Below are 17,265 nucleotides of genomic sequence, written 5' to 3'. Positions count from 1 at the left end.
TTTTTTACCTTTAGGATAATATTTTTATAATTAAATAGGTGAATTTTTTTACTAATTCGGGCCACGTATACCGAGTTCATTACCAACAATTACAAAGCACATAAAAAAGTATAATAATCCGAATTATGGATTCAACTAATTTTGCATTTACTGTTGTAGTTAAATGGATGCAAAGACATAAAATGTAGCCATCCAGTCACCCCAAAATGACCTTTAAATGTCACATTGTAAATTTCACATCGTCTCTAGAGCCCCTTATGAACACCATGGGTGGTTTTTCCAAACAGGAGGAACAGATGTTATCCTGTAAAACACAATTAGAGACAAGCCATGAAACAGGACAACACATTTCTGAGAACACTTTGGAAAGCTGATAAGCCGATATCTTTCAGAAGAAAGTAAAACCAAACTCTTATTTATTAAATCAAAATCAGTTTCAAATTATAATGAACTGCCGGAATGCAGGGTAAAGTTCTTTAAGGCTGCATAATGCGTGTTAATGAGCACATCAGGAGCAAAAATGTATTTTTACAGTATGCAAAACAGCTTCAATTCCCTTAATTTTGTGTGTAATTTAACCACATCATTTAAAATACATTTAAATACAAGACTACAGTGACGGAAAGTAAAAAAATAAATCTAAAAAGTATTAAGCACCTAAAAAATTAAATAGAAATTGCAAAGCAGCCGTTACCAAAAAAACACCTAAGCAGTTTTGCACGGCATGTCTCACTGAGTCTTTCCAGGTGAGACCCCTTCATTCAAAAAGACTGACTTAAAAAGACTTCAGACTGATGCATGGCCAATTCACTGTGAGCATATGAGTGTATATGGGGGCAGTTGACATAACATGTAATTGTACGGTCTTCTCATACTTTTTCACAGTTTGGCTGGATAGCAAGGAAGTTTTGTTCATAAACCAAACATTAATCTATGCAAATAGTTTTAATGTGTAAAATGTGTGGAGTGATTACCTTCACTTGAAATTGAAATTCCACACTATTTAAATATTATGCCTTCTTATGGGTCTACTTTAAAAAATGACATATGAATTTAGTGTACACCATTTTCACACACACGCAATTTAAATTTGAACCTAAAATCTTAAATGTAAAAAAAAAAAAAGGTTAATGTCCATGTGCCAACTGTCATTTCAAACTTTTGGCGTGTAAACAAACAAGCAAGAGAGACCTGTCAACACCCCAAAGTTGTGTGTGAGTGAGTGTGTATGTTTGCTTGTTCATTCATTGTTGAGGAAACGCTGAATGAACATAGGCTGTTGAATATGACTGATGGGAAGCACTAAATTGCAGCCAATCACTTTCTCCCCACTTACACACACACACAGACACACACACACACACACACACACACACTCTGTGCCAATCACATTGACAGAGCGGTTTCCTCACCACTGGTGGAAATGTCACAGGTCTCCTTTCTCCAAACACACACTTCGATCGTCTGCAGACAAAGCAAATATAGGCATGCATTATGCATGTGTGCATAAACGGAGAGCTCACTTGATATTGACATGTACTGGACACCCAAAATGAATACAAACTACAATAAAAAAAAGCTTTCAAAAAGGAGATGTTTTAAAAAAAATACTATTTCTTATATTTATGCCTGTACAAATGAATACACAAATGATAAAAAAGGTGAAGAAACCATGTCCAAGCCTCCAACATAAAGGAATCTTAATGAACAACTTTCTTGTGTATTTTGATAGCTGACATTTACACTCTTTCTACTATTCTTTCTGGTTCTAAGGAACCTCCACTGCAAGCATGAAGAAGAAAGCAAATATATTGTTTCTTACACAATACACATTGCTCAATGAAAAAACACAGTAAGCCTCAACATAAACTTGAGGCCAGAAAAGTACAAACAACATTAGATATCTTCTATTCTAATGCAATGGAACCTGAATAGTAGACGTTTTCTTATGCTGTGTAATGTAGTGTGATGCAACAGAACCTCAATCAGGTGCATCTACTTTTGAAAAGGGAGGTCATTGTCCAAAACAACTTGGAAACAACTGGAAATTGCTTCCCATTGGGGAGCTGGATAGAAAAGCCTCTATTGTACACAGCAAGCCATAGTGGGAGGGCAGTGTAATATGAAATGCATCAGAGAGAAGGATGCTGGAAACTCTGGTCTCGCTGCAGCAGGTTGTTAAGGGGCACAGCGGGGTGAGAAAACCTCACCCACCAGCAGAGAGACTATGACACATTCACTCAACCCCACACAAACACAGAAGGTGAAGCCCATGGAGAGAAAAGCACTGCAGGACTCTCTAATCGAGTTTTATAAAATACGAGAAAAATACGCTTATGAGAACTGGCCTTGCGCTCTACCACAGACACTGACATGGTGACTAGGGTTGGGTATCGTTTGGGTTTTGATGATACCGGTGCCAAATCAATACTTTTAAAAAGGTACCGGTGCCTCAACCGATACTTAAAAAATTTAATAAAAAAAGCCACAAAACGACAATGGATGACATTAAAGAACGGCTTTTTTATTGAAATAATAATAATAATTCTTTAAATTGAACAATATAATAAAAATTCAAACTTAAATATAATACAAAACACAACAAATTTACATAAATTCACAATAAAACCTAACCCAACTACAATAATTTAACAATAAATAACGGTTACATTACTAATAACAGTTTCAAATTTCAGCAATTCTTCTGCAGAAATATGACCATATTTGCCTTCTCTGGCAAAATACGACACCTCTCCTGACTTATTGTTATAATGGTCTCCACATTGCTAGGGTTGGTTTGACTGGGGCCGGGGACGGCCACACCACCAGCTGATGTCCGCAAGCTGTCAAACACGGTGCATCCCTCTGCTTTGAAGTGTATCCCGTGTGTCCTCAAATGTTTCATTAAGTTTGACATGTTTCCCCCTTTACACGCAATTGTTGTAAAACATTCGTTGCACGTCGTGGTGTCGGAATCCTTTCTTGCAAAATACAGCCACACTTTAGAACGTTTAGCTTTAGGCATTTTAATTTAAGCACGTTTAATGTAGCTAGCTAATGGTAGGCTACCTGCTGCCATCAGAGCAAGTGTAATTGCTGGATTCACACACTCCTCGGAGTGGAGTTAATTTTACAAAAAATAATGCGTTAAAATTAACGCAATTAATCGCACTGCCCAGGACCATAATATGGAAGATTCCTGAGAAATGCAAGCTTGTAGTACCACCTGTTTACTCCAGAGTGCAGTAAGTGAAATTTCAGCTGTATGAGCAACACGCAGTTTATACAGTTTTACATTAAAAACACTTCAGTAGGCAGAACAACACAGATATGCGTTACATTCTTGCGTTCAAAACACTTGAAGGAGCGCAAATGCAAACTAAGGATCTCAAGATGTGTTTAAAGATCGAGTATTAAACTATATTTAATTTGACACAGTGACTTAAACATTTTATGTTTATGATGCAAACACCTGAGACACTACACAAGCATGTCTGACGCAGGGTGTGGCTGGATTGAGATGGTGCAAAATTTGGAAATTACCCCACAAATATTTAATGCTGTATTTAAAGAATTTTCCTTCAAACTTATTTATAATTACTACCCCACTAATTATTTTCTTATAGAAGAGATTTAATTGTGATGTCGATATATTCTGTACATTTTGTGGTCTGCAGGAGGAAACATTTTTTCATTTATTTTGGAGTTGTCCCTACTCTGCTTGTTTTTGGTCTGATTTATCCAAGATTGTTAGAGATCACATCATTCCCAGCTTTCAACTTTGTTTTGAAAATATATATTTTTTTTTAGCTATGACATGTCCGTTCATAAGGAATATTATTTGATTATTAGATTTAGTATTCATAAACGTATGGTGGTTATAAACCATTAGTTTTAATTTTTAAAACTGTATGCCAATGATTGATTTATGATCAATAATATGGTAGTAAACAATACATTGTATTCTAAAGCTGCTTTTTGTATTGTCTTATCAATGATTAACCCTTCTGCTACAAGAATGTTTATGCATTTTAATTATCTGAATATTTATTATATATATATATATATATATATATATATATATATATATATAAAATTTTAAATATTTAAAGATACCGTGTATAATTATATATTGATATAAATATGTATAATCATTATATATTGAATTATTGTTATATGAGGGGCTTTCTCAGCAAATATTTGTATATGCGATTAAATGCGATTGACAGCCCTAATTAATATATATCGGCATCAGTGAAGATAATATTAGGGTGTATTATCGGCAAAACCATATTAAAAGTCAAAATAGTGCAGACCTGTAATATGGCCCATCATATCAATTATCAGCCATAACATAATAATTATCAGTATTGTATTATACATCGATTAGGCCGCAATGGGAAATAGATAATATTGGGGGTTATCGTTACGGTCTATTTAAAAAAGACAAAATATTACAAACCTATAATCCTGGCCATCATATCGGATATCAGCCATAACATTTATCAGTATTCTATTATTGTAACTGTGATTAGGCCACTATTGGAAGTAGATTATATTGGGGCTTAACTTTCCATGATTCAAAAAGTCTAAAACAAAAAAAATATTTTTGGTTATATAAGATAATTAATGGTATTATATTAAATCGCCAACCGTAACTAGGCCACTACTGGAAGTAGATAATATTGGGGGTTATTTTTCCCTGATTCAACCATTTAAAAATAGTTAAAAGTACAACCCTATAGTATTGGACATCATATCAGTTATCAGCCATAACATTTATTGGTTTTGCATTAGCAGTTACAGTAAAATGGCCACTATTGTTAGTAGATAATATTGGGGCTTATTTTTCCATGATTCAAAAAGTCTATCTAAAAAAAAAAACAACAACAAGCAAAATAGTACAGACCAATAATATCAACCATCATATCAGTTATCAGACAACATTACAATAATTATCAGTATCAGTTGAAATTTCAATATCAGTGTATACCTAATAAAAACACAGCTATGTAAAGGAAGGTTTACTGCGGCAACCATTTTTCTACATCAATACCCCGTGATCTTTAAATAAGGCCATGCTTTTCCCCTCTCATCAGTCACTCATTATGTTTCACCTTGACTTACTAAATTGTAGGATCTTAAATCCTAGTTTACAAAAGGACATTCTACCATAACAACAGAGCCCCGCGAAGCAAGGAAGCCCCGTTTAAGTGACTTAACCTTTTCATAAAATGTCAAAAAAAGACTAATAATCCAGTACAGCAGACTGAAGAGCTGGTAAACTTTGCCATACTTTTACTGGGTCATCTTATCAAAAACAGCAGTGTCTTATTGATCATGGTTGGCAGAGGCAGGCAGGCAGACAGGAGGGCTGAGGCACAGTGAGAGCTAACAGCATATTGTAGGGTGATAATAAACATTTGTTTTTTCCACTGCTTGGTTTAACTTGACCTTAACGAATTTAGAAGCACCGGAAAGTACACTTATTTTTTCTCTCTCCTCTTTACTCCTCAATTTGGAATGCCCAATTCGGGTGGCGGAGGACAGCGTTGAGCGTGTTAACGCGGAAACATATCCGGTGTGTGGATGCTTCAAGCTATGCTCCACAGCATCAACTCACATCTCACCATTCACCCCACCGAGAGCGAGAACCACATTACAGTGACCACAAGGAGGTTACCCCATGTGGCTCTACCCTCCCTAGCAACCAGGCCAATTTGGTTGCTTAAGAGGTGTGGCTGGAGTCACTCAGCATGCCCTGGATTCGAACTTGCAACTCCAGGGGTGGTAGTCAGCATCTTTACTTGCTGAGCTACCCAGGCCCCCCTCGGAGAGTAGACACTTAAAATATCTGTTAAGAACAGCCTGTCTCAGTCAGACCCAAGTACACTTGCTGTTATTTTTGGTCCTAAACCCACAAATAACCTTGATGTGACCTTTAATTTAGAGGGTCAATGTGACAGGGCGGAGGGCGGGGCCAGGTCGTGATTTTACATCCCCGGCCCCTTATCAGGCTAATCAAGCCTCCGAGAGGGATAAAGGCCAACTGCGGACGGTGGTGCGACAGAGAGAGAATGTTTACGGGCAGCTGTCCGTCCTATGTGTGTGTGTGTCTTTTGGTTTCAGGTTTACATTAAAATATTATTTATTGTCAAGCTGGTTCTCGCCTCCTCCTTGCCATTGTTCCCGTACACTGGTGTCGAAACCCAGGAAGGAGGAGGGATACGCCGTAGTGGAGTCCTTGCCGCTACCATCCACCCCAACGGAGCAGCCGTCTTCCGGGGGACGGAGGAGATCGGCCGCCGACCGCGAGTGGGGAGGGGCTCACTGCCGACAGCCTACAGCGGGAGAACCACTGCCAGGGGCAGGAACCCGAGGACGTGGCGAGGCATTCTGTCCGCCAGGGGCTGGAGGACTGCCTCCGAACCGCCCAGGGAGGCGCAGCGTTGGCTTTTTCCCCTCTCTTTTCAATGTTACTGTTTTTTTTTTTTGTTAAAGGGAGTACCCTCCTATTTTTCATTATAGTTTCCCTCCCCTTGTCCCCTCCCAGATTCAGGAAGGCGGAGATGACCTGCCTGCAGACAGTGCATAGACACGCCCTCCCCCAGGGAAAGGGGGGGGGTAAGTCATGCCAGGGGCTCCCGGCCTGAGAGAACGAGAGAGGAATGTGACAGGGCGGAGGGCGGGGCCCAGTCCGTCCTATGTGTGTGTTTGTGTCTTTTGGTTTCAGTTTTACATTAAAATATTATTTATATTGTCAAGCCGGTTCTCGCCTCCTTTCCATTGTTCCCTTACAGTCATTTCATTATTTTTTTTTTCCTGAAATCAACTTATGTTAGTAAAGATCTTTGTGCCAAAACATAATTTAATTTTTCATTACCACTTTCATCCCCTCTTTGACCCTTAGAATGAAATGTTTCATTTTTTGCTTTTCCCTGCTACTACACAAGCTGAAGGTACAATATATAGTTTTTAACTGTCCCATCATTTAACAACAGCCTCTTCGTAAAGCCAGAATCATCATTGTGACAAATCATAAAACAATTCTAGGGATGTCCCGATACCATTTTTTTGAGAACGAGAAACGATACTTTTGTTTTGGTCCTCGCCGATATGGATACCCGTTTTTATTTTTAAAAACATAATTCTGAACTGCATATCAACAGTTTATTTCAATTTTATCATTAGAATGGTGATAATGATATAAATAAATAACAAAAAAAACTTTAATCAAATTAAATTATAATTCATTTTCAACATGATATTGTATTATTTTTATCAAATAAAGTGCTTTTATTCAGAACCTCACATTACAATCTAAAATACATTGGAGTTGTTTTTGTCAGATAAAGTTCTGCATCACAGATGATAATTTCTATTAGTAGTAGTATATCAGTCATTACATTTCTGTCATCCTTTTTTAATTTAAATTGAGCTTTTGTTTTGAAGTGTTTGTGTTGTTATGACCACTGAAAAAGCCAACTCCTACATGACGCAAAGTGATTATTAAACCACGAAAGGCTGCTATTTAAATAAATACGCATGTACTCTGTAAGTGCCATGCGCTACAATGTGAATTTGTGCTCTGTTCACTGTCATCTGCTACAAAAAAAAGAGCTCGATGCTTATGACAATGTTATCCATGTATGATCCATGGAGGAGTTTTAAAAATGTACGTGCAGCTGGCATCAGCACAACACTGTCCCCACACATTCACAAGTGCTCACATTTCCAGCGCGCCGCTCATGCAAACTATATATTCATATAATTAAAATCACAGATTTTTCTTTAAAATAATCTCACTAGGACATAATGTGATTTCAATTTGTGCACTGAAGGTTTACGTAAGGACATTTGTATGTCAGATGGTATCGCTTTTTTGGTATTGAAGCGTTTTTAGGAGTACCAGTACATGAATGCTGTATTGGACCCGATTCAGATACCAGTATCGGGACATCCATAAACAATTCACACTAAAATAGGTCACATGAATGGTAAACATTAGACTGTGAAAATAATCAGGATCCAGATAAATTCAGCTACACTCTTCTAATGTTGGGATCCTTCAGAATGATATAAAAGGCGGCAGTGAAAGTTTAGAAGAGTCTTTTTGCAGCTTAGTGTCACAAAATGCTCTTTATGTACTGTGGAGGAAGTTTTGAGCTCTGAAAGCTATTAAAGTATGTTTTCATAGTACATCAAGCAGTTTTATTTCAAAAGTTCAAAAGAAAGAAATTTGGATTATTTCGCTTCTTGACAGCTTAAAAATAATTGTACTGGTTGGTCTTTCCAAGCAACGTCAAACATGGGTACTGAGGCTTTCAAGCTTCAAAACGGACACAAAAGCACCATGCATTCTTTATTTGGGTGAACTTTTGGGTGAAAAGCATTTATGTTTTGGGTGAACTAATGCCTACAAATGAAAACGAAAAACTATTTCAGCAAGTAGATAAAGTCTATAACCCTATCCAATTATAAACATGTTTGTCATTACGCTGTCCCAAATAAAATGCAATTTACCACACACTCAATCTGTGCAATCTGCCCAGTACCTCACACCAACAGGAGTATGGCACTCAGCTATGCTAAATGCATTTTGTAAGCCCACTGTTCCTTCACAAATATGCTGATGTCAGCACAACACTTCCCACCGTCTGTCCTTGAAGGAGTGTCTCTCAGGGGAAGAACAGCCCTGAATGACGCAGCTTGTGCTTAGTGAAATTAGCTACGATCAAGAATCTATACTCTGCCAGCACGTTCCCCACCAGAGTCCAGCAGTGGGCTACGGCAACCCTTGCCATTTAGCTGATGAGACTGGTGTGACATGGCTTAGCTGGGCTACAGTAAACACATTCAAGCACCATTCATTCAGATTTGCCCTCACTGAATGACATTGATTTTTCGTTCCACGTTTAGAATAGATTATGGGGGTTAATGCATCACTAATAAGTTGAAAACAGAAATGTAGTGGCTTCATCCCCTCCATTCATTAATCTCTTCCTCTTCATATTTGTACCCATTTTAAATAAATCTATTAATCACATCAACCAACTACATCAGTTAAAATTAAAGTGTGTAACTTCTGTTGCATTACATTTACATATTTGGCAGACGTTTTTATTCAAAGCAACGAACGGAGCATTCAAAGTGTACATTTTATTTATATGTGCTTCCTGGCAACTGAACTTACAACCTTAGCATTGCTAGTGCCAAACTCTTATTATAGTTGTCCCTGCATATATAACTTTGATAGGCCACCAACGTTCTTTACCACTGAAGAAAGTGGTTTAACTTCCAACTCACTGCGGTTTTACCACCTTACCTGAGAGAATGGCAGGTTTTATTGCATTCGATTTATTTGAAGGAAAGATCACGTCCTTTGATCTGCGTATAAGCGCTGTGGACCACACAACTGAGAGAACATCCCGTTATTATTTAACTTAGAAATGACCCCGCTTCCCTGTCGTTTAAAACGTCTTGCTGTTTATTATTAAACCTATAACCATAGGGCTAAAGTTTCTATAAATATTCAAGCCCTCTCTCTGATGTGGAAAACAATGGTGATGATTCATAGCTCATGTCTGTAATCTTGATTACATAAACTTGCATCCTCAACGGCTCAGCTGGATGAGGCCACTGGTGATTTTAAGCATTTTGGCCAAGTTTTCACTGCCAGTCCAGCCAACTGGGAGCTTAAGCACAAATGAATCCTAATGCTACATTTTTAATTAGTCATGATACACCAAATCGCTTGTTTTTGCATGCTTATTGATTTACAGTACATAATACACAGAATTACAGATCAAATGAAATCCAGAAAATAAAGTGAACTCTCCTTATCTTTATCCTAGACATAAAATTTGTACTTGGTGCATAATAAAAGATTAGAATTGTATTTAACCAATTAACTAAGATGAGTATAACAGTGAAATACAGTTTTAAATGAGCAAAAACCACTGCAATTTAAGCACCCCGTTTCATTTACTATAAACCTGGAATATCAAATCATGCCAAATATGACAAAGACAGACATGGGGTACATTTGTGCATCCCTGATAGCCCCCTTAATCTATATATCACCTGTGTTTGGACATCAAAGCCTTCAGAGGAATGCCTTTACAGTATTTAAGGCTTTAACCATTTATATACCAAATAAGATGCTAAATTCCAGTTTTGAGCTGCCATCTTCTGGTAGAATGTTGTAAATCCAGCATAATAAAAATTTATTTGTGACAGGCCTGTCTAGAATTATACAAATAACATGATAATGCGAGCATTGTGTGAGTATTCTCTAGTTTCACTGTGAATTAAAACGAATTAATTAAAATTTCGCAGTAAAAGCAATATATTAAAATAGACTTCCCGGTGGCAAAGCTCAAGAAAACAGCTAATGGCAGATTGATAACACAAAGAGCTTTCCAGTATTTATACGGCTGATCTATTATTGAAGCGCACAATCTTGAGGTTTAGGAACGATATCACTAACAGGAAAGGTAAATATTTACTCAATAGCCTCTGGAGATAGAGTTGACCCAAAGGGAATTAGGATCAACAACTACCTGTATAAGCATGTCTGAAAAAAATGTGTTCAATAAGAATGCTGAAGAAAAGTGATAGGGGAGAAATAAGAGTTTGTCATAAGGTCTCTCTTACCAGCAGTTACAATCTGCACTGTCCACGGATGTTTGGCTAACAGCGCCTGATAAGATCTCCAAATTCCCGCCATGAGACAAAGTCTAAAAAAAAGCAGCAGACCACTTATATTAATGCAATGTAAACTGATATGAAGACACAATGACTGACAACCTACCCAATACAACTTGTGCAATACGGCCTAAATATGGGCCTAGTTGTTTGTCTGTGGGAACACTTGGTATTAATGTCTTGTTGAATGTTGAGTTCAAATCGGACTACCCAAGTACACTGACTAAAACAACCAAATATCTTCAAATGAGAGGGCTATGTAGGTGTATGATGAATAGCTGTTAAAGGTGAAGTGTGTCCAATGCTGCCTTTAAATGGACCTTTGTTTCTATTACTTATTACAATACACGGCTGTCTGCAATACCCTATTCTAATTGGTCAAAAGATGCCATCTAGTGGTCTGATATTTTCTCAGTAACAACAGCATATCCACATATCTGGGTATGGCGAGTCATCTGTCCTGCTTCTCTTCTCACTGTGCGATCTCTACAAATAAGCTGATAAAATAATTTCTCAAATAAAGTTTTGTGCACATGTATTTAATTATTTGGCGAGTAGCCTTGTAAATGTCTGGATAATAATCAGACATATTTATTGTCATAAAATAAAGACCAACAGAACTCTGGATTTTAGCTGTTCTGCAATTTCTTTTCACATATTTACATAATTTGAACAAATCAATATGTTATGTACATTATTTGGTTAGTAGCCATATAAAAAGCAGAATAATGTATAGTCAGCCGGTTGTTATTGCAAAATAAACCCATTCAAGGTGATACAAGATCCCTGATCTTCCTGTTGGGGTAGATTTTGCAATAACAACCGGCTGACTGTATATTATCCCTTTCATAGCACACATTCAAGTGAGAAACAAAATACGGAAGCCAGACTTAAACAAATACACAATGCTCAAGAGCAAAAGCTCCTTTTTTCTGTTGTACCAGAGAATAAACACAGACAATTTAGCAGAGACCGGCCACTTCTATTGAAATTAATGGGATAAATGGAAATGCCCAACAAAGATGTTCTAGCACCACACGGTCAACGGATGCAGAAAGGAAGTCCTGCCTTACAGGTAAAAGAGCCAATCACCTTTAAACTACAGACATCGCCTGTCAATCATCTCGAGAACACGCATGCGTAATATGAGGTAAAGAAGCACCATTTATGATACCAGCATTGTCCGATTTTACTACTGATTTGAAATATGTCTTTGGTTGTCTGACAAAGAGCTCTAAAATATCGGCCTCTGCATATTAAATTGTGATATGAGAAAGTATTATAACATCAGAAAGAAAACTCTGCAGAAACGAAGGCTGTCTCATTTGGAAGGCTGCATCCTCTTGAGGTCGCATTTGTCGGGTGCATACGTCAGAGGCGGTCTCGTTTCAGAAAAGCGAGTTGGACACTTCGAATGCGACTTTGTATGGGAATTTGGAGGATGTAACCTTCGTGGGCACTCACAAACCTCAATTCTTTGCTTCTAAGGAAATGTTTAAAAATAATAACGCCAATTTGCCATTATTTCTCTCTACCTCAGTGTTCCCAACCACTGTGCTGCAGCACACTAGTAAAAGTACCGTAATCATTTCAGGGATCCAAACTCCTCACCTGTCTGAGGAATTTGCTGATTTGAAGCCATAATCGGTCACTTTTGTGATTGTGAAGAGCAATGATTAATGTGCAAAAGTGACTGATATTTATACGCGTTAAGGGTCTTTCACACGACTCGCATTAGCGCTGCAGAATATATGGAATTCTGTGAAGTGACGTCACTTTACACCAGACATGGATAACATACGGCCCACGGGCCAGATCAGGCCCTCCACATAGTTTAATGTGGCCCGCGGCTTATTTATTGTAAAAGTTAAACTAACTCTTGCAGTAATCGTTTATCATAGTCGTGCAGCCGATGTTATTCTGTTGTGTGCTGAAAGTCAAACCATCGAGGAGACCCTTTTAGCATGTAAACGGGTATTGTTTTAGAAAAAACTCACCCGCTTTGACCAAACATTAAAAATTCTATAAATTTCCATTTTCATTTTATTAAAAAGGACCCCTGATGTAGAGATTGTTAAATTGAATAATAAATTAACAGGGAAGTAGAGATGGTAAAATAAATGTATAAGCTCAGCCTTTATTCAGTTTTTTAATGCCTGATAGAAAAGTATCTACCTTTGTAGAGCAATATAATACTTTAGGCAATTGCAGAATAGTCTCACTAGTCACAGATACACTGATTTTCTGCACTTAAAAGTTACAAAAACCAAATCAATGCAGAACATTGTATCTCAAAATGAATACAATGTGGCCCACCATGCACTGCTTAAAGCCCGATGTGGCCCCTTTACCAAAATAGTTGCCCACCCCTGCTTTACACCAAAGTGTTTTTCACGCACACATTTTTGCTTCACCAATAATGTCTTTGAGATTACTAAACAACAAGAAATATTTAAAAACTGTCCAAATTTGTGAAGAGACGTTGAATGTATCATAATTTATTTTAATTAAATATTACCTTATCGTTTACGAATATCAGAGACCCCAGTTATTGAACTCATTTAAATTCACCAAGAAAACGCTTAATTAGACCTAAACATAAATGAGTCCTTTTTATTACTTTCTGCTATTTTCTCTATTCCAAATACATGTTTTCAATGTTTATTGTGCACCTCTTGCTTTATTACATGGCAAACTCGTAAAATCGCCTCTCTGTGATGCTTTCAGCAAATCTTGTCATATGGAGGGCAATGAGCAGCTTGACGCTGGCGTTGAACGAAGCCTTGACTCAAATCATGTGAAATGCGCTTTACAATGAAGAAAGAACATTAATATTGAAACTCAAAATTATTATTATTGGCCTATTATTGTGGTCTTTTCAGATAATAGCCATGCCCAGCAGTTTAAATAGGCTACTGTAGGAAAATGATACCATAGATCTGCTTTGTGTTTATAATTCTTCTACTGAAGTCAGTAGATTTGTAGCCATGCAAGTTTTAATAAAGGAGAAAGTAATTGAAACTCACTATTATTAGACAATTGTTGTCTTTTTGGATGAAAAATAATGCTCAGACTGAACTATAGATATGTTGTTATTTTAATGCTTAAACACTATAAAGTCTCTTGGTAGATTTCAGTCATAAATGACGCAAAATGATTCACCGACTCACTCATACCACATAAGACGCTCATTTGTCGCCACCTAGTGACATCTCCAGTAGTGGCCACTGAACTAATCAAATAATTAATAAAATTGAACAAATCTGTGAAACAGAAGCAAGCCTCACCAAAATACCGTTTATTTTTGCAGCTAATTCTGCACAATTGTAAACTTGATTCACTACAATTGCTGGAATTGGTGCTTTTAGCTTATTCTAAAAATAATAATAATAAAATTAGATATATCCCCAGAAAAAAAATCAAATAAATCGTGGACCAGCAGTTGCAAACCAGTCCAAAATAAACAGCGATATTTGAATACAAAACACAACAATACGTTACTAATCATTGGATGATTTAATAAATGTTGGCCTATAGTCTATATTTCACCCAGATGAGCACCTCAGCCCATGTGGGCAAAGGGGCAGTTGCTTGGGCCACTGTAACTACCCCCTGTGTGCGTGTTTAGAACCAAGTACACCTACAGAGAAACTTCATTAGAGTCCGCTTGGGCCGTGAGCTTAACGCACGTGCATGGAGCACGTTATCACATTGCTTCGCTCACATGTTCTGCTTCCTTCTCACTGGAAACGCTCGCGCTTGTTAAAGAGTGGCGTGCTGTCATAGCAACCATGTTACGTTCCGTTTCCGTGTGTCCTACGAAGGCCGTCTCGTTTAAACGAGACTTGTTTAAAGAATGCTCAGTATACTACAGCCTTCAAAGGATGCATCCTACCTAGCACGCAGCTTTCGAAACGAGACACAGCTGAAGATGTTCACTAAAATTGCATCAAGAGTGATGACGGTCTCGTGCTCTGCTGATCAAAGGCGCGTGACACAAATCTTCAATAATGACACAGCTTACAAACATTTTCACGTAAAAAAATAAAATTATATATACATTAAGTATCTGCATATAAAATGCCACCCAGACGAATAAAAGTTCCCCATGACTTTATTAAATTGATCTTTCAGGCTAGTTACCAATCTTAAGCAACGTGCATTAAAATTACTTCATGAAGGTTTCAGTTAGTTTTAAACGGCACAACATCAATTTAATTAGATATGTTGTCCTACCTTTGTTAAAAGAGGATTAATTTGCTAAAATAAAGCACGATGACTGCGCTTGCAAAAAACAAACAAAGTCAAAACAAGAACAGAAGTGACTTTAGAAGATGTGACTGAAGTATAAGAACACTGGCCGGACTCATTGCGTCTTGCTTCTCTCGGGACAGCCGAACAACTACTTTAAATAATCAATTTACACCAAAGTCCCGAATATAAAGTGATGCTTGAGAAATAGTGTGAAGCAAACAAACACGACACATTTCAACAAGCGGTTTCAAAATAAAAGTTACAAAAGAAACTAGCTGCACACTATTTTTAAGTTCACTCGTCTATTTGACTAGAAATAAAACGTCTCATTAAAATGACAGACTTTAACTTATACAAATACTACAATATCTAAAGACTAGACCTGTACGGAATGAGTAACTGCGTTTTATTTGGAAAAAATAGCAAACTTTTTACAAAGATTTGACATGCAACGCGACATAAAATGCCAAATTAAACGCGATCGTTCTTTTTTATTTCGTCATCATTACTGGATTAATTCAGACAGATTTAGGCATACTATATATTATTGTGCTTTTTATATTGACAATTTTCAACATAAATGTAATGCCTTACAGCACTGGAGTCCAGAATGAACTCCTGTAGTAAACGGAGACAGACAAAATAACAGTATATATCTTTTAAAATGTATTTACACATAGGGTCACGAGGCAGATATATAATCCAAGATTACATTTTAAAAAATGAAACCAAATAGGCATCCATATTTAATTTATTCCATTGCAAGAATATGCTACACACCCTTTTAGGTGTGAGTGTGGACAAATCATACTGATTGTTCAAATACAGTAACTTGGAAGTGCATCACAGTTTGCTGGTTGTGCATATTTACACTATTCTTATACTTCAATCAGGTTTAACAAAGGCTAGAAAAAGCACTATTTGCATTAGATGACATGTAACAGTGGAAGCCAAGGAGATTCTCTCCCCTTTGGTTCAAATTGCTGCTAACAAACCTCCCAAATGTGCTGTAATATATTCATGCCTACTCTTTTGTCATTGCAAATCTGTCTATGCCTCAAATAATTCAGACTTTCCAAACTAGTGAGAAATAAACATACATAATCTAAATACACATTCAGTTTCAAGTATATAACCCAGAAAATGGCTGCAATGTAAAATTTTTTACAAATTTTTTTCCCCCCTGTGGCACCAAATCATACTAAAACCAATGAATGGAGGATTTCTTTTAACTATTAACAAAAGTCCCTTTTCAATATTTAATTTCCACATACACAAGCGAATAAATGCTTACTGATATATTGTGACTTAACACCTGCATGGGAAGTCAATACATCAATCAATTGGGGGGGAAAAATCCAAAGTAAATGTAGATTATCAGTTCTGTGTAGCCATAGTCCTATAGAATTGCAGCATTGCAGTAAACAATGTGCAACCCAAATCTTTAAATTTCCTGCTTGTGCATGGGTTACAATCAGGATATGACAATTTAATCAAGCAATACAAATACACGTGTAAGGCATATATGCAAAAAGAAAGAAGTCATTAAGACATGAAATCCATTAAAAAACACAAGCATAATACATTTGTGCTGTGTTCACAATAGCATACTACAGTAAGGTATATAGCATTCTAATCAGTATATATACACTTGTACTATTTTGTTCAATAGTATAAGTAGTTTGGTCATATGCTATACCAAATATACCTGAGGAAATGCTGGAGTGCCCCTTTAGCAGCCCACTCCATTACCTACAGTAGTTATGTGAGGTTCAGATATGTTGATCAATCTAAAAATATGCGATTGTTGTAACTTAACACAAGCATTGCTCTCCAGTCATATGGGTACTTCTATGAAAAGCTAAAGAACAATAATCTCCCCTTGTTTGGGAGTCAGAGGCTGCTTTGACCCCTGTGTGCAATCTGCTGAACGTGTAGTACATATTATAGCAGGAAATAGGAGACAGGCATAAACAGTCCAAGGCTTGAACTTATATCGGGCAGGGCAATGGGTCCACATTCAGATGAGGTTTAAGTGCTAAAATTTTCTCTTCTCTGATGAATGCAAATACAGTCACTCGCACAAGTCTCAATGATATTCAGTAGTCCATCCCCTCATCACTTTCATAAGCGTCTGATGGAGCATCAGTTCCAAAATAACGGTCCCCAAAATTACCTGCAAAGCAAAAGGATTGTATTAAGATATGTTGTGTCCATAACAGAACATTCATTATAAAACATGGTGTTAGATTTTTGGGTTAGGTTTGGCTTTTTCTGATAATTTTTTTCTGATGTTGATAAATC

General features: G+C 37.0%; 2 protein-coding genes across 3 annotated transcripts in view; both read right to left on the bottom strand.

The window, feature by feature from the left end:
* The window catches only part of LOC127624458 (protein Mpv17), a 39,029-nt gene extending 23,859 nt beyond the window's left edge, over positions 1-15,170 (bottom strand). Inside the window, exons 1-2 of the mRNA XM_052099285.1 lie at positions 14,944-15,170; positions 10,657-10,739 (exon numbers count right to left, since the gene is read on the bottom strand). Coding sequence (XP_051955245.1) covers positions 10,657-10,729 — 73 coding nt within the window. The 5' untranslated portion in view covers positions 10,730-10,739; positions 14,944-15,170. The remainder of the gene's footprint in view (positions 1-10,656; positions 10,740-14,943) is intronic.
* A 248-nt stretch (positions 15,171-15,418) lies between these two features.
* Positions 15,419-17,265, bottom strand: part of LOC127624060 (uridine-cytidine kinase-like 1) — a 28,021-nt gene continuing 26,174 nt past the window's right edge. For both annotated transcript variants that reach the window (XM_052098692.1, XM_052098691.1), the window contains one exon: positions 15,419-17,137. In XM_052098692.1, coding sequence (XP_051954652.1) covers positions 17,061-17,137 — 77 coding nt within the window. In that variant the 3' untranslated portion in view covers positions 15,419-17,060. The remainder of the gene's footprint in view (positions 17,138-17,265) is intronic.

The sequence above is a fragment of the Xyrauchen texanus genome, chromosome 30 (assembly GCF_025860055.1).
Source record: "Xyrauchen texanus isolate HMW12.3.18 chromosome 30, RBS_HiC_50CHRs, whole genome shotgun sequence".
NCBI lineage: Eukaryota > Metazoa > Chordata > Actinopteri > Cypriniformes > Catostomidae > Xyrauchen > Xyrauchen texanus.
This window is presented reverse-complemented; position numbering and strand designations above follow the sequence as displayed.